We start from the raw sequence: 22,186 nt of genomic DNA on the forward strand, positions 1-22,186 counted from the left end.
CTCTTCTTCTGTGTTTGCTGTTGGAGCATAGCCTTGGATGATGGTTATGTTAATAGGTTTCCCATTTAATCTCATTGGTATCACTCAGACCTTGCTATAGCTCCTAATTGCTCTTGCTCCATCACTTCTCACTATTAAAGCAATCCCATTTCTTCTTAATTTCTCATTTCCTGCATAAAATATTTTTTAGTTGCCCGATTGAAAATGTCCCATTCTCATCCATTTTAATTCACTCACGGCAAGTATTGTAATGTGGATGCATTCCATTTCTTTCTTGACAATTTCTAACTTTCCCTGGTTCATGCTTCTCACATTCCATGTTCCTATTGCGTACATCGTACAACTCTGGACTCTCCAGCTATTCTCATATTGCAGGGATCATTAATAAAGTGTCCACGATGACCAAGGTAGAAAACTAAAGAGGCACATGGGAGGGACTGAGGTAAAGCTGAGGTTGGTGGGGCTGTGTTCAATTCACCCTAATGGACAACATCCACTGCCCAGAAGTCTACCACAATGTAGGAAGAGCAAGATGCCACAGGCATGAGCTTTCCTTTAAAGGGAGATGTTCGCTGAAGGAAGGCAGTGTAGAGGGTAAACAGGCAGACAGTTGATGAGCCAGGGAGAAACCCCTGTAGCCTCTTGAAGTCCAAGTGAATGGTGGGTGGTGTGGAAGCATTGTAGAGGAGACAGGTAATGAACAGCCACTATCGCCACCTGTTCTGAGGGCAGCAACCTGAAGAACAGATCTCATTTTGCTCTCCTCTGGTCTAGCCTAGGTATGGGAAACCTTTTGCTCTCCAGATGTTGTTGAACTACAACTCCCAATGGCTCCAGCAAACAGGGCCAATGGGCAGGGATGACATCAGTTGTAGTTCAGCAACATCTGAAAGCCAGAGGTACTTCACACCTAGTCTAGCTATATAAAAACAGGACACAGTATGAAGAAATTCTGCGCAATGCTGACACTGCAGTTCTCAAATTGTCACAGTGACCTTTTTTACAGCAAGGCTGTTGGCAGGTTTATTGCAACCCTTTCCTCCCTCCCCAACATACTACATTTCTATGCACAGAGTTTTTGGGGGGTGGGGAGAAAAATTCAAACATGTAATGACCATCTGCTTCCTGAATTGGTACAGCTGAAGAAAAGATCAGAGCTCCAGGATAATGGACAAATTGGGCCATATTTAAGAAACGCATCCCATCAGTGTAAGAATTTCCACTTGAGCAAGGATTCCCCCCTTCTCCCCCACACTCCAAATCTGCTCCACAGGGTTGGGCAGGGGTGTAGTCATCCAGGTCTGGGGGGTCTTAGACCCCTTACTTTTTTGGGAACAGGGTCCCAATGTCTCCAGCATCCTAGGAACCAATCAGCATGAAAATGGAGTCTGCTAGCCACTGAGAAGAGTCTTCTAACATATTTCCTTGTCCTTTCCTGTTGACTGGAGCCAATCAGAGTGAAAGGAGGCGAGTCAGCCACTGAGAAGACTCTTTTTAGTAGCCAACACTCTCCCTTTTCATGCTGGTTGGCTCCTAGGGACATCTGTTGCTGTGGGAGCAGGCATTAACAAGGATCTCATTCTCAATCTAGCAGCAAAGAAGGGGGGAAGGTCACGTCCGTGACTATCATGAAGGGACCCTGCACTTCTGAATTTGTCACTACACTACTGGGGTTGGGGTAGCCCCCCCAATAGATTTAGAGGGCATGCAGAAGAGGGAAGTCCCTTTGAGCAAACAGAAATCCTTGTGCTGAGCGGGCCATGACCAAGCACTACATTGGATACAACCCATTGAACTTTCTTTCTCACTCTTATTCAGCAATGACAGACCTAGCACTCTTCTACTCAAAAGACCAGCTCTCTACTTGGAGAACCACTATGCTGGGACAAATGTAGCATGTTAAGTGGACACTAGCATCTGTACAAATACCAGGATGCCACAGTCTATCGTGGCTTCAAGTCTCATGTCTGTTGCATGGTCCTGTGTGTTTAAAGAGATTTTCACCTTTCAAACATTAAGGTGTCCATCACAAATGCACAAAGGGTGCATGCTTGAAACACATCTGTCATGTCAAGCATGAAGTGACCCCTTAGCTTCCAAGATAACACTTCCATTAAATGCAAAGCAAGCTGACTGGGTGAATAAAGCAGTCTTTGCTTTCCAGCAGATGTCAGGAAATACTTTCAGGGCACCTCTAATTATCCATCCTGTTATTACCTTCCAATTCTATTTAGTAGCAGTTGCCCTCCAATTTACAGGCAACAGCAAGTCACAGCTAGTAATTTAAACTCAAGAGTAGGGAGAGATCTTGCTGCTTTTATAAGTGAAAACTTAACAAAATAGACCATTAGAGCAATTTTAAATTGCAGGAGAGAAACTGTCCTCTCAAGTGGTTCCCAGCTGAAGAAGCAAGAGCAAGAAATTCAAGCACCTTCCTAAGTTCAGCCAATCAGTGCTGTGGAACACTTCTATCTGAAAATATAGTATTACTAGCTAAATTAAAGTTTATACAAAAGTAATTATGCACTATTTGGAAATATGGAAACTAGTAATAACCATAGTTGACCAATATAGATTATTCCATATTTTAAGTAATTAAGCCAAGGAGGAATACTAATTCATTTATAATTTAAAGAAGGAAATGTAACAAGTGAAATGGATTGTGAATGGCAGGTTTTGATATTAAGTTATATTAAAACATCTTTATTCCCCTCAATGTGTTTAAATATATTGATATCATCTCAGTTTTCTACCAAACACAAGAAAAATGAAAATGCTTCCCTCCTCTAGAGAAAACATGATAGATGCCTGTGTTAGCAATTAATTCTGCAAAACTAAGGTAACAGGGGGGGGAAAGGAAACAAAATCCAGTGTTGCACAAGCAGAATTCTGCTCACATGACTTCACCTTCCTCCTCTCCCACCTGCTATCCTCCCTGATCTGCTCCAGGACCCTCAACTCTCTTTAGCAGATTTTGAGCATGTGCAGAGTTGTTGCCGGGGGGGGGGGAAGGGTGAGGGAGCCTTTTTCTGCTCATACGTGTACATTGTTGTGATACAGCCCTATGTCCAAATATAGAGAAATAGAAAATAGTCTTCCATGTTAATTGGTATATTTTATTATAATGCAATTGTTTAGGCTTCCCCCCCCCCAATATCCAAACGGTCAAAAGGTTATTATAAAGCGCTTAGGAAGGCTTGAGCAACCAATTGTGATGGGGTCTGGTAGATGTTTGGAGCTTTGGCAAAAGACAAACACACAAGCTACACAACACCACAATGTAAATATAATTCAGCTCCTGCACTCGCCATGGGTCCAGGACAACAGACCTCAAGTGAAAGCTGTTAAAGTCTTCTGACATTTTGAATGTTCTGTAGAAGGCCTGATATTTGATCTAGAGCTTGGATTTTTGTTAATAATAAGTCCTTCCTTCTCTCATGAAACCAGTCTGATGGAATTCAATAGAACTTTTAAGTGTGCAGAGGACTGCAACCCTTCAGCTTTTAAGTAGTTTTCTAGCCCTCCTGACTGTGGAAATCTACCTGAAAACCTACAGGTAAAATATACACTGTGCTCCACGATTCAGTTCTCAAAACTGCAGAGTTCTGCACAACAACTTATTACTCCCTCATTGCATCTCATTTTCATGGCTATTCTTCCTGCCATCCTATCTGTGCCAAAAGTTCAGTCTAAAATCTTAAACTGCCAGTTTCAGATGGATTGATACCATATACACAATTTTTAAAGGCAGGGAACATGTTAATTTGGTGGTGAAAAATTGGAACTGCCCCCATCCATTAGAAGGAAAAGCAACAAATGGCACAAAACATAAAAAACTTTGGAAAGAGTGTACATAAACAGGGTTTCACTGGAACATTGGGATAAACTTACTCAGCAGTGGAGTAAAAAATTCTATGAGAATGTTAGATGTTGTGTAAAGAAATTAAGATCAGACAAAGCTTACATGATAACAATAAGTAGGCTATGTTTCTTTGTAACCCCTTTGTGATTGTTGTGTTCTTGTTGCAACTTATTAATAAATCTTATCAGGGGAAAGAGAGAAATGCCTCTTATTTTTCTGACTCAAGCTGCACTATGTTCGCAACAGACATGCTTGCAGTCAAAAGTTCTGATCTGGTTCAGGCTTCAGAATGTCAAGGGAAGGATCATTTGTTTGCAAGAAAACCCACTGCAGAATTCTCTCTCCAAGTGTAAACCTTACATATAGTGAAACAAGTCTTGCCGAAATATGCTTTCCACACACAGGGAGACTGATATGCGACACTTTCAAACAATCAACTCATTATGTGCATTCTTTAATTGCTGTAAACCGCCCAGAGAGCTTCGGCTATGGGGCAATATATAAATGTAATAAATAAATAAATAAATTCTGCTACAGTATAATTCCATAATGGGTCTGCACCAAGCAGTCCACAAAAGTCTGGCTAGGTATATAGTTAGTCATTATACATAATTGCTAATGACAATGTCCTTGCCTAGTACAGAAGATTCAACAGACCAGGTGTCATGTCAGTTGTCACGTTGAGGTTTGGAGCAGACATATGAAGGTCCAGAAGCAAAGTGGGAAAAATAGGGGAGAATGTTTCCTGTTCCCTTCCAAATTTTTCAGACCCCCCTCCCCCAAAAAAACATTTTCAGAAAAAAATGTTTCCCCCAAAATCTTCCCAGTTTTCCCCCCCTGGGCCTTCACATTTCAATTTGGAAGCACTCTGAAGCTTCCAGCAAAAAATATGGTTATCAGTGATACAGTCGGAAATGGAAAGCCTTAAAATCGATACCGACTTATGGCAACCCTATGAATAGGGATTTCATGGTAAGCAGTATTCAGAGGGGGTTTACCATTGCCTCCCTCTGAGGATAGTCCTCCCCAGCTGGCTAGGGCCTGCTCAGCTTGCCACAGCTGCACAAGCCAGCCCCTTCCTTGTTCGCAACTGCCAGCTGGGGGACAACTGATCTCCTTGGGACTATGCAGCTTGCCCACGGCTGCAGAGGTGGCAGGGCACGTAACCCCTGAGCTTTTCACTGTGAGGGTGATCTTTAGCTGGCCCTTGACACCCAGGAGACACGAGCGGGGATTTGAACTCACAGACTCTGGACTCCCAGCCAGGCTCTCCTCCCCACTGTGCTATGCCAGCTGTAGTGATACAGTTACCTATCCCTTATGAGAAACAGAATGTTTCTGAATCAGCTCCAACTCTCAAGAGCCATTTCACTTGCTAATGAAATTAGTAGGAACATCACATACACCCATAGCATATCCCCTAACACAAAGGAGCAATTATTTTTTCACTGTGTATAGCTGTCAAGAAGCAGAGGACAGCTGTTGCTCCCTACACTGTGTGCAAGAGATTGTGACTTTAAAGAAGCATTTGTTCCTCCCTATAATATATAGCCATGGTGTACTATGTCACTTTGGAATGTATAAAGTAGTTCACAAGTTCACTTAGAGCTGGCAAAGTAGACATCTACTTCCCTACCATCAGGTTCAAAAGAAAAGCTGGATTGTGTATGTTAGCATTACAGTTTGTGAAATTTTCAGCCTCTTTTGTGATCACTTCATACAATAGGTTATAAGCAGCATGAATCTTAAATTTACTTGCACCATTACCATCAAGGAGCATTACTCAAATGGTTACCAGTGCTTTTCCATGGAATTTCTAACCAGTTCCAATAGGAAGACATTAAATTTATGACTAATGTCTTCCCTGCTGGAACTAGTTAGAATCATTCTGTAGTCAGCCAAAAAAAATCTTGCATCTGGATTAAAAAGCTGTAATTCAAATACAAATATTTTAGTAGAAGAGCATTATTAAGCCACAACACAAGAATTTTGAGGTGAAACTTTCCTTGGGTACTTTCAAAGCTTTTTTCACACTTGTTATCTGAACATTTCATCAATGATAAAGATGAATTAATATGGTTCCCGGGCTGCATTTTTAGAAAGGTTGTTTCCTATCAAAGAATTAAAAAGTAAGGTTTTGCTCTAAATATAAAGACAAAAGCTTTCACTTAGGACAATAATTATATATTTTAGTTAAAATAAACAGTAAAGTGTTTTTTTAAAAACTAATAGTTATATAATAAATAAAATTAAAGATAGACCCTGCCCATGGACTTACCATCTAATGTACAAAGAAGGATCAGGGTTAATTGGCCAAAATGTCTTCAAAATACTATACAACATTCAAAGTGAGTTTGCCTAGTATCAGGAGACAGAGTTTTCCAAGGAGGTAAGAAATCAGGAGACAAATTATTTTAACACAGAAGACTAGATCTGTAGATACATCTGCACAGTGGTCCAGACCCAATGAAGAGCAGCTACAGCAGGGCTTTAAAACAAAATCTCTTAATGGAAGCTTCCCCGGGAGAGCAAGGCAACTTTTGAAATTAGTGTGTGAGATTTCTGATACACACCAGAGGAGCTACTGCTGAGAGATGTGGAATGTCCAGTTGCAAGCACAAGTGCCTTATGTAAGGAAGATCCCTAGATGGAGCCCATAATCACTATTTTGTCACTACTTTAAGCAATGTACTTATAACTGAATCTACCCATCATTGTGATCTATGTAGCTCTTTGCCAAAATTATACAAGCAAGATCTTACAAACCTCAGTTTGTGGGATATCAAGCTTTGAGCATGTCAAAGCCAAGAGTTGTCTCCCATGCTGCATGAGTGGAGTTCTGCTCATGCAGTGGAACTTCTGGAAAAGATCCTCCCCCTCATACCCCCCAAAATTGCTCCAGAGGGTCCCCCAACCTGTCAGAGCTGATCTTGAGGGTGCACAGGGAACTGTAAGGGACGGGTGAGGAAGAGAAAGTCCCATTGCACACATGGAAGTCTGTTGAATAAGCAGAGCTGCAGCACTGGATACAAAGCTGCAAGGTGCCAGCATATTCTCACATTTGAGAAATCATCTTCCCTCTACTTATCACTCTGAAGCCAACAAACAAAATGTAGCATCAAAACAATTCAATATTATGCTTACAGAGCTTCTCTGTAGTTACATGTAGCCAAACAGGACATGCATTTGTGCACAAACAGATGTTTAGGCAATTCACTGGTGTAACAAAGACTGACTGCATTCCATTTTACAGTTACACAGAACTATTAGAACCTTTATGGTATGCAAAAGTAAATAGAAGTCAGAGTCAGAATTCCTGTTTGAAAAACCAGATGCTACAAATGAGAACTCTATAAGCATATAACCCAACTCACAATTACTCTTACTCAGGTCGAACACCCTACAACTAGGCAATTTTGGGCTAGAACAGCAAAGTAAATTGAAGACTATTTATGGGAGTTAATATTCTTTTAAAATGGAATTTGTCTCCAGTTTGTTTGAACCAAAGCTACTTTGTTACACCACACAATTTTATGAAAGATGTAGGTAGGTAAACACACACATTTTAGATATTACAAGATAAAATCCCAAACACTTGAATTTTTGAGAGATTGATCTGATACATTGTCCATACCTAGATAGAGCACTAAAACAGACTTCCCCGACCTGGTGCCCTGCAGATGTTTTGGACTACAGCTCCGTTCAGTGCCAGCATGCTGGCTGCTGATGGCAGTTGTAGTCCAAACAGGGCTTAGTACTACATAAATGACCCTAATGTCCTTCCAGGCTTGTAAACTTCCCCTTCCCTTCTGTGTAGTGAAAGTGAGGAGTTTGAAAGCTTCTTTTAGTTTTCCATAGCATGTTTCTTCACCCAAACCAGAACATAAACCATAGATTGACATTTGCTTGTTTTAAACCAACCATAGTGAGTGTGAACTACAGTTCACAGTTTAGATGGAAGAAAATGACTGTTAAGCAAAAATGTCCAAACTCCTTCTGGCTGCATGAGGAGAAGGGAACATGCAAGCTTGGGCCATTCTGTCCCAAACCACCCAAATGTTTGTCTGACAAGAAGTTGCAGAGGGGATCAAAGTTGATATAGCAATCTGGTAAGTGTGAAAGATGTAGAGTCATATCCAACCAAGTCATACTCTGCATAGACCCATTAAAATAATGGACAAGTTAGTCAAGACTACTTATTTCAATGGGTCTACTCCAAATATTACTTAGTTAAACTTTAAGAGCTGTAATGTCAGATTTTCACCAACTAGATCAAGAAAATCTGACTTCCTTTGTAGCCTTTCAGTCATGATGCAGTATTATTTTCAACAAGACTTAGACATTTTTTTCCACTGAAAGGTGGCAGTTAAATCGCTTGGCTTATGTGTCTTCACTGAAAAATATTTAGTTCTTTTGCAATGAGAAAGCCAAATGAAACCAGATGTTTAGAAGATACGGTTCTCAATGCTTATATACCTAGGCAAATAGTATGCAGCATTTACTGTTACTGCCACATGCAACAGAGTCCTAACTTACTCACTGTACCTTCCCAGGGCAGATGCATGAAGAGAAATAAAGCATGAGAAATTGTAAGCAACAATAGTCTGCATGTGGGCTGAATGCTATTTACTACATGAAAATGACTGCTGTATAGAAAGTGTGCAATGTCTGGAGCAAGCCTGAATCTTTGCTGGTCTGCACAATGGTTCCTGTAGTCATAACCCTGTATACAGTTACAATACCTTGGCTTCATACTGCACTTTTTTCCTTTACTGTAAGAAAAGGTGGAAGTAGAATGAAACATTTTCATCAAAAAGTGGAAAGAAGGGGAGAAAGAATGAGCCCAGCCTCTCCTGTATGTGATGATGCCTAACAGACATCCGAAGTTGGGCTAGTCTTTGTATGCTGCTACACAAGCCTGTGGAAAAAGCCAGGCAACCGGTTGCTCAGGCTCCTGTGTAACTTAAAGATGGCAACTCTTATTTTGGGAGTTGGGCTACCTTGAACAGGATTTATGGCTGCTTGATACTGGCTCCTTCACACAAAAAAAGGAGAACCATTTTTCCCAGCCCAGCTGCCAGAAAGTATGTCACCAAGGGTTTCCCATTCTCACCTTTACAGAGACCTCCATAGCGCTCCAGACAAGGATGAAAGCAACCAGAATTTTAAAATATTACAGCTAGAAATCCAGTGTCTTGTCTCACCCACTTCCCTTTCTCCCCAATACATACATGTCACTGCTAACTGATTATAATAATTTGACAGTTTAGGTCTGCCTTGCCCATAAGTCTTTTGCTTGGGTAAACAGATGCAATTAGAAAAATACAAATAATTCCAGTAAACTAGTAACCCAAGATTATGCTACATTAAAGTATAATGTTTTCATCCATGCCTCCTGTTTCCAGACATTACAGCATAGCCTATTAACGCTAACACAATTAAGCATTTAAATAACCTGGGAAATAGTGGAGTCTGGAACTAAGTATCTGCTCTAGGATGGAGGGTCAGAAGTTTTGTTTCCACAGTATGAATAGTACTTCTCATAACAACTTAGCAACTGGAAATAAGGAGCATCCAGTCAATTTAGTGATCTTTGTTCTAGCAGGGTTTAACATACAGAGGTCATATTTAGCGACTTTGTAGAGGAATTAGCAGAAGTTGAGGTAGATAAACTGCTGCTGATGGCACAGCACAGGATCAGTTTTATTACCAAGAAAAAGGAGTTGCTACGGAAAGTCTAGTTGCTCCTAGTATTGCTAATTTATATATGGCAAACTTGGTTCAAACCAAGTCATTTCCAAGAAAGAAATCTCTATGCGCTATATGTAATATATTATGGCAAATACATTGATATTACTGCTCATCAGGATTGCGCAGTGGATGATTTTTTCATATGGATGAATGCAGCTGATCTTCATATCAAGTTTACAAAGTAATATGGGATTACAAGTATTACCATTGTCGTACTGAATGCTAATATTACTCCTCAGTGTAGACCCATTGAAGTTAATAGACATGACTAACTTAGGTTCATTAATTTCAGTGTGTCTATTCTAAGCAGGACTTGGCTGAACAGAACCCAGCTAGTTACTTTTAAGCAGGATAGACAAATGTATGTTAAAAAAATACAGTAAACCTACTGATAAGAATAAAATTTTACATTATAAGTCATCTTCAAGTTCATTTACAAGGGAATTTCCCATCTGCACAATTTCCAAGATTAAAATGCAGGTGAGCTATCAGTGTAGTATGAACAACAATTGAAATTAAAAGATTCTCCCCAGGGAGTTATTAGAAGAGCACAGATGTATCACAGAAGTTAGTCGCTGCAGGATAAAAAGTTGGTTCACAACAAAAAATTGGTTTGGTCAGCGGAATATAATAGAATGTCTTTCCATCCTTACTGGCACCTGGTAAGAAATATTCCAGGATTTAGCTGTTAGCTGTTATAGGATATCATAAATAATATAAAAGATAAAACAGTTCATTCTGATATAGCTGATACTCCCTATTACAAGTGGACACTTAAATGTGGAAAGTGTTCTTGTTGTGCATAATTCATGCAGTTGAAGACAATTCACTAATCCCAGAAACAGAAATATTTTTGTTTGAGATACATGACTACATGTCATTATCAATGTAGTTTTGTACCCTTGTTATGTATATGTAGGGCAAATAAGCAAAGCTTTAAGAACTACTGCAGTGAACACAAGAGCAAGATTAGAAACAAAATGTTTGAAGCTCCATTAGTGTCACACGTTTTAGAACATAATTATAAACCTGAAGATTTAAAGTACACCTATCTATTCAAAAAGAGTAAGGCCCACAAATTTTACTTTCTCAACTAGAAGCTTTTTGGAGTTTTTGCACTGCAGACAGTAACATCTAGTGGTTTGAATTAGAAGGTTGATTTGTCAGCATATTTATGTTAGTCAGCTGAATGTAATGAGTTTCCACATGAAATAATGGTTCTTTAAAAATAGGTACTATCTTGTTAAGGGAGTGGTTGTTACAAATTATATAATTTGAGACATTTGAAGCTGTTGTTCCTTCCTTGGGCTAGTGAAGCAAAAGAGAAAGTGTTCAGACAGCTTGAGAGTGGCACAGAAACCTACTGGGCATTTAGGTGGTAAGTGGTATTTGATCTGGGATTGGTTGTGTCTGTTATACAGTTTGATATTAAGCAGTGAAATACATGTTTTGGAGGGAGCATTGCAAACAAACTGAAGGAATTACGCTAATGTGGGAGGATTCATGCTTGGCAACAACTCAAGCTGAAATCTGTCTGAAATAAATTTTTCTCCAAAGGAATCAGAAGCTTGATAAAGACCTAGTGTTGAAACATACTTTTACCACTTTTCCATTGTTTATGATAATATTGTATGTATAGAATGTAAATATTGCATGTGTAAAATAACTGTGGTTGCGAGTACAATGTAAGCACTATTTATATAATTTTGGGCCTTGCGTTTGTGATGGGGTTACAGTAACAGTATGCCATATTTGTGCTGCACACTAGGCTTGCTAGAAAGAGAATTCTTTTGTCAGCAACTTGTTCCTAATAATTTAAGCAATCTTAAAAAGAGGACAGCCAGCCAACAGAGACCAGGAAGTAAAAAATATTTCTAGATCAACACTGTCAGAGTTTTAAAAAAATAAAAATTAAAGAATTAAGGCCAAGTCCAGAACTCGGTACACAGAAAGTCTGCCACGTATTCAAAAATTGTGCTCGACAATGAGAGCCCACTACAAGGCATGCACATCAGCGGGGTCCCTTGCAAAAACTGTTGGAAGGGGCCAGCCCCAAAGGGCAAATCACAAACAAAGGCACAAATCCCAAGCCAGCTCAAGGCAAATTGTTTCATATTCTTCTCTTATGATACTGATCTCTTTGAGAGGAGCTTGCTGGTATCTTAAGAATGGCTGAGATCATAAGCTGGTTCCTCCTCCAGCAGCAGAACAGAAGAAGCTTACTCATGCTGGTTTGGAGATCAGCAGAATCAACCTGCAGCACACTCTACACTCAGCTGCTTTGAAGAGTTTTGAGAAACTACAACTGGTACACAGAATGCAGATGGTTAACAAGGATGGGCTACAGAAAATGCATGCCAATTTTAAAACAATTTGGTGGCTCCAAATTAGTTTCAAGGCTCAACTCAAAAGAGCTGGTTTTAACTTTTAAGCTTCAAACCATCTAGTCCACAATGCCTTGCTTTCTCCCAGATGAAACTGTCTGTACTTTCAGGTCTTTCTCAGAATACCTGTTGCAGGTCTATCTGTTTTCATGGCTGGCTACCCAAGACAGAGCCTTCTTCCAGTAGAACAGCTCTCCATCCTTCTTTGTTAATTTTCACATCAAAGGCAGTGCTTTTTAACAGAGCCTTTAGAACAAAGTCTAGCATTTTGTTTTTCTTTCCATTGTTTCCTGCTGCTGAATTTAATTAGTTATCTGGTTCCTATTGTGCTCAGTCCATTTTATGATTTTTCAAATATCTGCTTTATTACTTTAGAATATTAGTTTTATTATTACATTGTTAGCCACCTTAGGACTTTTAGACCAAGATGTGGCATACATAGTGTTTTAATAGATAAAACCTGGGCTATACAGAAAAAGCACACACAGTCACCACCACCAAGGCCAGAAAGAATTCACAGTAAGTGTATAGCTGTCAACAGAAATAGTAGCTGCATGTCAACTGCTTCTTTCACAACATGTAATAAAACTTACCTGTTACCCCAACATCAAGTTACACGTTTCTCTACTGCACATTATTGGTTGCTGCTAGTGGTGTGCAGGGAAATGTGCAACATTGTGACATCAAAACACAGGTTTTGCTAGATGTCACCAAGATGGGAGTTACCAGGCAGCTACCATTTTCAGGAGACAAAACATCTAGTTCTGCCCTAAGAACCCCCTTAACAAGAATGATCTCATTGGCCACAATCTTGTACCAAAGACTGTTCAACACTTCTGACATTGGGTATGCTATCTGAAACAAAGTGAAACTTCCATTCATGTAGCCAAATCATTAACATAATCCTTTGCGGATATAAGCTGCCCCAAATGACATCAGATAGGCTTCCATGGGAAGGTAAAGGCAGTTTCCAGGAATGACACCAGCTTTTCCCTTACTGATCCAGAAATCCACGTATCTCTCAAATGGGCCTACATGCAGAATGTTAATCCCGTGCCAATGGAGGCCATTCACCCCATCACACCTTGCTCATTGTTAGTACAAAAGGTCATGAAGCAACCTTTCATTTTCTCATGCTCCTTGTTTCCTTGCATTTTTATCCCCAGGAACCCAAAAGACCAACGGGATCTCCAAGGCTGTATCCTTTGGGTTAAGAAGGGATGTCAAGGAACACATTATTAGGATTCATTTGATACTCTATTTGGCAAGACATTAATGGGTTTTTTCTTTCTTTCTTTTACACACACACACTTACTAGGGAGGCAGTTTGAGAATACCTGATTTAGAGAAATTATCTTCTACCACTGACTAAAAACCCAAACAAGATCTTATACTTGACATTTGCCTGTAACATAACTTTCCTTACTATATGTCCATCTTGTATGTCAAATCTTACCTTTTTGGTTTTGCTTCTTAGACATAATAGGCTGCCTGTATTTAGTGTTCAATTACACAGGAAAGAAATAAGAATCCGTTTCCTCAAAGAACAAAAAGTAGCAGGTTCAGTTCAAGTGCTGATTTGCAGCAAGGCAGGAAATGGCAAATATCTGCTTAGAGACAGCAAGCCTCCAGCTCCCAAGGCAACAGAAGAGTTGTAAAGAATTTCCTAGACACATTGCCAGTCACTGTAGATCCTTCCTCTTAGCATCATCTTCTGTCAGGAAGCACAAACACAGCAGTTCATATTGCTGTTTTTCAGGTTCTGAAAAAGCAATGTACAAGAATTTAGTTTACTAGTATGGCAGAGATACTGTAGCCTGTGTAAGAGCATTCCTCAAAAGCTTTTTTTATCTGAAGTCCATGTTGCTTAAAGAGAACTCCAGAATGAGGGGTCAACAAAAAAAATCTAGATACTCTGTAAAGCATCAGGCAGACTTTGCGCTGCATTTTAAACAGCTTGCCGTTCTGGAATTGGAGTTACTACATTCTGGTAAAAGAAACTTTTAATGGAAGAGAAGTCCTGAAATTGTGCTCCCTAAAGATATGGCAACACAGTGTAACAGAATATGCAGTATCCAAGTAGCAGCATACTCATTTTTGAAGGAATTTTCTCATTCTAAACATGTCACATTTTTTAAAATTAAAACTTTTGACACAGAATGTCTAAATAAAACTGCCACACTGCAACCTTTTGCAGCTGTCCTCTTATGGCAGAGTTACTATCAGAACCAGTAATGAATACTGTCATGTGAGGCAGCAGGTGAACTGGAAAGCAGCGGTGCCTACACTGATAATAGAACAGCTTTCTCTGTGGGGGGGGAAACTGATGAAATTGCATTAGGAATGGGAAACACCTGTTGTTCAACGCTCATAAAGCTAGCATGACCAATGGTCAGGGGGTTTGAATCTGAGAACATCTAGAAGAACTTCATCCTTCTTCCCTGAGAGAGACAGAGAGAGAGAGAAGACATGCAAATCATATTTAAGAATGAAGCACAGAAGAATTGGTCAAAAAGTGCTTTCAATGATACCTTCTAATGCAGAACTGTACAAACAGACTCAAATATGAACTTTCACATTTGTTTACTTCTGTGCTTTTGGCACACTAAAAATATTGTAGAATTGCTAACCCTTATTCTCACCACCAGTTTCTCACCATTTACAATTGTTCTTAAAGTCATACTCATACTATACCCCCTCTAAGGGGGTGAAAGAAAAGCAGGGGACAACCAAAACAAGGACTCTCCAACTATTCACTACTATCCATTCACCCATCTATCCATCCATCCACACACACAGTGGTTCCTAATGCAGGATCATGCAGGAAATACTCCAGAAAGACAAACCATGCAGTCATCCAGTTCCAATATACAACACATTCACCCTTCTTTTATAACAAGACACATGCCAACTCTTCCTGAATAGAAGGAGAATAGAAGATGCGCAAATAAATGGTGGGAGGGCAACTCTGTTGCTTTCAGAGGAATGCAGAGTCCATGCTATACTTAAACCCATATTTAAAAAATGACATGCAAAAACAGTATTTGGGGGGCATGTCTATCGCCAGTACAACAGATGCTTCACTTAAAGATTGTGTGTCAACATGGCTTCATGGGTTTTGTTTCCATACCTTTCTTTTTCAATCCATGCACAACAGAATCTTAGTCGTCAGAAATGCTCAGGCGCATGACGTGCCATTCCATAGTTTTCAAGAGAACAAGGCCAGCTCAGGAGGAATTGTCCCTATTCACCTATCTTAGAACAGAATTGGTTGTTAAGCAGAGTATTTATGGAATGTGTAAAAATGTAAATGTACTGCCTTCAAGTCAATTCCGACTTATGGCGACCCTATGAACAGGGTTTTCATGAGGCTGAGAGGCAGTGACTGGCCCAAGGTCACCCAGTGAGCTTCATGGCTATGTGGGGATTCGAACCCTGGTCTCCCAGGTCGTAGTCCAGCACCTTAACCACTACACCACTGTGTAAACAGACTTTTAAAAAGTTAGTCACCTTATTTAAGGCATTAAGAAAGCTTCCCTAGACTGGCAATTCTTCCACTTGTGATACATTTCTCCACTAACCAACAACCTATTCTATGTACTACATGAACATAATACGCTGCAGTGCAAGGAAGCCAATTACATAGATGTAAGGGAATGATGGAACCAATTGCTGTAGTTCACATAATGATCTAATGGTGCCTTGCCTCACATATCAGAGCAGCCTTTCCCAACCAGTGTGCCTCCAGATGTTGTTGGACCACAATTCCCATTTTTCCTGACCATTGGCAATGCTGGCTGAGGCTGATGGGAGTTGTGGTCCAACAACATCTGGAGGCACACTGGTTGGGAAAGGCTGTATCAGAGTAACCCTACTTCCAGCTCCATGCTTGATTTGCTTGTCCATCTATATAGATGGCACCACTGGATTGCACCACAAAGCAAGTGACTTTTCCAGCTTTTAGCACAGAGCAAGCTAGGCTTTAAAGGAACATATAAACAGAGTACTTTTTCTAAGTGGAGAAATCATGACAAATTAATAGCTGTACAAATACACCTGCTGATCTGTGCCCATGAATTAACTGCTCTGGAACAAACTAGCAAGTATGGGCTGCTTCACCTAGCCATTCTCTTAACATTCAGACAACTGTTCATCCTGCTCTTAGGAAGCTTGGAGGGTGAAATGGTTTTCTATTATCAGAACCCACAATGTTTCAAGCTATCACAAATTTTTCAGAAATAAACTGAGTGGCAATATACAAATCTGTATCTTCTGCTTGAACAATTCTAACAAACTATTTCTTATAAAGAGAGTTGTATCTGAGCACAAACAAGAAGCACTCAACTATAATATAACTGGTCATCTAGTCAGTCTTTGGTTCCTCTTGATTTTCTTCCGTGTAGTGCATTTAGCATTTATATATAGCACTCGCTGTATTTTCAATGCTTGAAGAAGAAGAAGGCGGACCCCTGCCTCAAATAACCTAAAAATCAAAAGTGGGGAAGACTGAAGAAAAGCAAAGGAGAAAAAGGGTAGCAATGGATAAATGTGAACAAATTCAAAGATTATGGTATCTACTAGGGGTGGTCAACCCTGGCCTAGAGGCCTGATATAGCCCCTCCAACCAATTTTCTGGGGCCTCAAGACCCCACTGGTTTTGGCAATGGCACCAAAAAAGAAAAAAGTAGACACAACACTGGGGTGAGGGAGAGGCTTAAACCTCTCCATCCAGCTCACTGATGGGGATGCAAAGTGCCCCTTCCCCAGTCACCGGATTATTTGATGAATCCTCCACAGCTGACATGAACAGTTTGGCTTACAAGGGGAGGAGGGGTACACATGCAAGAGTGTGCATGCAGGAGTATGGGGTGGCCATATCCACTTTTGGCTATACCCACCACTGGCATTTGACCCGCAGAGGCTGGCCAGGGAGAATACAGCCCTTAGGCTAAAAAAAGTTAGTCACCTAGATTGTACAATCTCCATGTGGGGGCGGGGGGAGAGAAGATAGCTTATATATAGACTATTGTTTGGCAATGGGCTACTTCACACACAATTTTAGCATGTAGCCGCTAAAACATATTTTAAACAGGTACACACTGCAGAGACCTTCTGTTTATCTAGGGATCCTTACATACAGTGCATTATCACACCTGAAGACACATGCCTTTGGATAAGAGGATAAGAACCCTGTGAAGCAGCTCTAAACCAACCTGTTTTTATACTCATCTTTACCTCTTTGTAAATTCTTAGAGTATAATTAAATGGCTATTTCTGACTAACAGGAAGAATATATACGGCCCAAATTACATAAAATTTCACATGCACTTCCTAATTTTGGACTCTAGTCCAACCATAGTAAAATACTTTAGTCCCACTGATTTCATAAGAAAAAAATAAGCATGTGCTGAACTCCCTATTGAAAACAATGGGTATTAGATGCACTTCCTTTTTGCTTCATTCTGCTCCATCTTGTTGGTCCTTACATCAGTTTACTTTGAAGTTGCTTGCACTTTATATCTTCCATGTCTATGGGTAAGCAGGGTTTCAAGCTTTATGAATATGTACACTTTTACTCTCTTGTAGTATTCTTTATTGACAATTTCCAAACACTTGCACAAAAAAGTTTATAAATAATTTTGCAAAGTAAAGTCCTTCACATGGTGCATAAACTATGGAATTCACTCCTACAAGATGGAGCGATGGTCACCAGTTTGGATGGCTTTTAAAAAGGATTAGACAAATTCACAGAGGTAAAGCTATCATTGGCTATTAGCCACTGTTGGCAGCGGCATGACTCTGAATACCAGCTGCTGGGAATCCCAAGTGGGGAGAGTGCTGTTGCACTCATGACCTGCTGTGGGCTTCCCATAGGCATCTGGTTGGGCACTGTGAGAACAGGATGCTGGATTAGATGGGTTTTTGGCCTGATCTAGCAGGGCTCCTCTTATGTGCATATCTGAAGCAGCGGGGCAGAGTGTGTCTACAAATTTATTCACCATGTCTGTAACTGAGATTGTCAGCCAGAAGTTTAACTAATGAAATATAACTGATCTGCCTTGTGGAAGAACAGGAAGGAAGTTTATTTTAAAACAATTTTATCCAGCTTTTTCTTGAAATAAACTTTAAGTTTAGAGTACACAACTTTCACAAAAAAGGTAACACGATTAGGCCAATGGTAAATAAAGAACATATCATTACCTATATGCTGCACTGCACTTCAGGGGCATTTAAAAATCAGTGGATGTCTTGCTGTTTTCCAAGTGCCTCGGAAGCTCAGCAGGACTCCAGGGATTAATCTCCACACTTTGTCCATGCTGTACTTACATGATAAGAAGATATGGTCACCACTAGCAATCACATTTGTGGACCCTGTCCATCTTCCCTCAAACTCAAAAAGAGAAGATATGTCTACTCGTAAATCTCAGATTAAAAGCACATTACCAAAGTGTGAAATATAAGAACACTGGGTACATATGTTATATTTACGCAGGAAGATCTTAAGACAGTTGTGAAAATAAACATACATAAAATTTCAGAAAAGAATATCTAAATCTTATTCAGGAAAACTAAACCTGGAGAAAAACAAATGAAGAAATCTAAATCTACAAACAACTAAGCCTAGTGGGAGAGAGAAGACAAAGAAAGAGATTGGGAACATTTTATCTTAGTAAGCCAAAAATGGTGTTTGAAGGAACATAGCATTTCCTACTTCTGTGAGAAAGGCTGCACCAAGATACACTTCAGAGATCAGGAAGCACACAATTCAGAAGACCCACAGAATATTTAAAAGCACTTCTGAATGTGGTCAGATACCAAAGACTGACAGCAGTATAGGGTGCTAACTATAACTGTGAAAGAATGGATCAACTGCTTGTATTAAAAACATATATATTGTTTTTTTCTATCTGCTTACTAGCTAGACAGCTTGGCAGACAACTACTTTAAATCATATTTGGCCAAAAAGAAGAACTGACATTTGGTCATCTGGAAGCAATTATTTCTTGTCACAAGCAACTGGGTGGCTATTTACAAGTCTGGCCTGCCATTAATAAATGGGAAAGCTGGCTTTTACTATCAGATGAAATAGCTTTGTGGAAGTATGGCTTCAATAGCTAGAACAAAAATGGAGTTTTGATAGAACTGTATTTTAATTAAAAGTAGAACATCTCCTTGGAGTAGATAATAAGATCAGGACAGAGTTTGTGCTGATAATATTCACCAATATTCATGGTCTGAAAATAAATTACAATTCTATTGCTGAGAATAAGGAGGTCTGACTCCAAGCATATGTGGACTATGCAAGTCTGCTAGGACATCATATGCAAGCCACTCTGAACTAACTCTTCAGATGAGTAGTGTAAAAAAAGTGTAAAAGGCTATGCACAATCAAAAAGAGGTGATAACTGTGGATCATTTCTTCACACTCTTGTAAAGCCCATCCAGTCACTCTATTTTAATACCAAAAATACTTGTTAAAAATGCTGCATGCTCCCTTCCCATCCCTAAAAAACACCCTATACAGAACTACTGCACTATCCTTAGAACTGCTAACTTACACAACCTACCAGATCATCTGAAAAGCTTGCTAGTTATTACCCATGCCAGTTCAACAAAAGGTATCATCTGAAGCATTTGGTGGCCTATTTTGTTTTACACAAAGACAGCAGTGTTTGCAAAATGGGGTAAGACTTGTAGGACAATATTTTCAGGTTTGTACTGAAAAATAATTACTTTACCAAAAGATCTAAAGTCATTCTAGAATCCTGTGGCAAATTTATATTTTAATGTGATTGGTAAAAAAAGCTTACAAGTATCAACAGCTCTGTCTATGCTTTACACTAAGGCTGCAATCCAATACACACTTATCTGGGAGTATGTCCCACTGAACCCGATGGTTACTGGATTGCAGCCAAAATCTACAATACAAGGTACTTTATTGCAGAATTAGCCATAGGCCATGTGCAAGATACAAACAAGAATAAAATTGCAAAGTATAAACATATATAAAATTTACAAATCATGACATAACAATTTATATAGGGCTTTGGTGGGCATTTGTCTCTTCGGCAAAGGACTCTCAGTTTGAGAGCTGCAACTGCAAAATTAGCGGCCGCAATGGTCACAAAATTGGAATTATCAGATAGAAGCGCAATTATCAATTCTCTGTCAGAACAAGGTCTTAAGAGATTTAAAATGGGAGAAAGAAATTTCTGTCTAGGGTCATTGAAGAGTGGACAGTAAAGTAAATAGTGAACGATCCCTTCAATATCCTTACAGCCATATATACATTGGCGCTGGATTACTGGAATACCCCGAAACCGTCCCTCAAGATAGGCCGTAGGGATGGTTTGAAAGCATAGAGCCGTAAAGGCTCTTCTGATGAGGGGTCTATCTATGGCAACTAAATAATATGACATGTAATTATTGAGTTTGATGGTAGGATACCATCTGGAAAAGGAGGCCATCTCTATGGATGTCCGATCCTGAGCTGCATCATGGTTAAAAATCCAGTTGCGAAGAGTGGTGTTACTAAGCTCCACTAGCTTCGCAGGGGAGAGGTCGTATTTAGAAAAAATAGACAGCCACTCTGTGGCACCTCCGACAGACTGCATTTGTTCTTGCCAGCACTGCTTGGCCAAAGAGGTGCCGTCCATGTCATTAAGACGAAGCCAGTATCTTAGTCTATGCGTGCTGTTATTGAAGGCAGACCCACTTCTGCTCTGAGATGGGCTGCCGGGGTCCCCTGTGGGAGGCCCAGCAATTGTCTCAAAAAAATGTTCTGAATGGATTCAAGTTTAGTTCTGGCCATATTTCCCCAAAGTTCAACTCCATATAGGATTTTGGGGAGTATTTTTGCTTTAAATATTTTAATCAGCGGGGGAATAAGCTGCCCCCCCCCCGTGTGAAAAAGAACTTTTTAGCAGAACCTAGAGCTCGGGACCCAACTAGAGCCGCTGCCTTGATTTGTGAAGTCCAGGATAATCTATTGGACAGATGTACACCCAGGTATTTAAAGGTGGGAACTGTAAAATCTACAACTACCATTCCTACAATCACAATACACAATTTGTAGTCTAGAAAATGCCTATTTTCTGTAAGAATCTTTTTTCATTCTGGGATTTCAAGCAAAGGAAGGTTTCCTTCCACTCCACATTTGAACAACATCTATATTATGCAGCAGCATCTGGCTAATTGGCTTTTGAGTACAATAGTCCCTTACCAAGCTATTTTAATCTTGTTGATCACATACATGAAGATCTCTGCAAAGGGCATAATTTGTAGTTTACCGTTATTCTCAAACACACACAGTTCACAATATACTAGGTTTACTACACAAATAGGAAATGCTGAAGAGATCAAAGATGTTTAGCCCAAATTATAAACCATGTCTTTGTAATCAAGGTACAGAAGTACAAGCATTTGTTTTAAAACCACACTGAATCAATCTATCAATTCATTAGTTTCTACTTTAACCGATACATCTGCATTTGAGATCTCAGCCTTGCCTAGTACCCATAAGCAACAAGGAACTGCATGCAGGTGAGCGAGTGAGCTGAAAGAGGGATGGAGTGCTGTCCCTCCTTTGTGCCCAATATAGAAAGCAAGTGGGTTGCTGCAGATGGGGTTCCTCCCTCTGCACCCAGCATAGAAATGGAGTGGGCTGCTGAAGGAGGGGCAGAACTCTTCATCCCTCCCCTGCCAGCCTCCAACAGGCTAGTTGACTTCTGTGGGCCTATTTGAAAGACTGATCTATCTATATCATTTACACAGCATTTTAACTGTGCAGCATTATAGGCTGCATTTCTAAGCACTCTAATTTGGAAGTAAATTCCACTGAAATCAGTGGAACTTACTTTCAAATCAACATCATTAGAACCAGGCAGCAAGCCTAACAATTGCCTGATGAGGTAGATTACTAACCAACATTTTAGCCCCAGGTCCAAGCCCAGTAGAGAATTTACTGCAGAAAACTGAACTCTGACCACTTATTGGGTTTGTAGGCTACACATGCAACTTTTTAAAAAAATAGATGTACAGCTGAATCTGAGATCTTGACCACTTGCAGCATACCTTATGATTAATTACATATATGGTAGGCAAACAAAGCAGCAAAAGATTAATCACTGCATATTCCAACAAGAAGACTGTTTCTCTCCCTCATCCCCTGCCTCCGTTGCCCTTTCCT

The 22,186-nt window shown here is 39.9% G+C and overlaps 1 protein-coding gene across 6 annotated transcripts in view; it reads right to left on the reverse strand.

Annotated features, from left to right (window-relative positions):
* SPATS2 (spermatogenesis associated serine rich 2) overlaps nt 1–22,186 on the reverse strand; it is a 64,918-nt gene that overhangs the window by 36,250 nt on the left and 6,482 nt on the right. For 2 of the 6 annotated variants that reach the window (XM_061615411.1, XM_061615407.1), the window contains exon 2: nt 13,454–13,759. In XM_061615411.1, the coding sequence (XP_061471395.1) occupies nt 13,454–13,478 (25 nt within the window). In that variant the 5' untranslated portion in view covers nt 13,479–13,759. Of the gene's footprint in view, nt 1–13,453; nt 13,760–14,351; nt 14,439–15,127; nt 15,253–16,342; nt 16,485–22,186 lie in introns of those variants that run through there. The other 4 variants (XM_061615410.1, XM_061615406.1, XM_061615408.1 and 1 more) reach the window with 4 other exon arrangements.

This window comes from Rhineura floridana, chromosome 3 (assembly GCF_030035675.1).
Source record: "Rhineura floridana isolate rRhiFlo1 chromosome 3, rRhiFlo1.hap2, whole genome shotgun sequence".
Classification (NCBI taxonomy): Eukaryota; Metazoa; Chordata; class Lepidosauria; order Squamata; family Rhineuridae; genus Rhineura; species Rhineura floridana.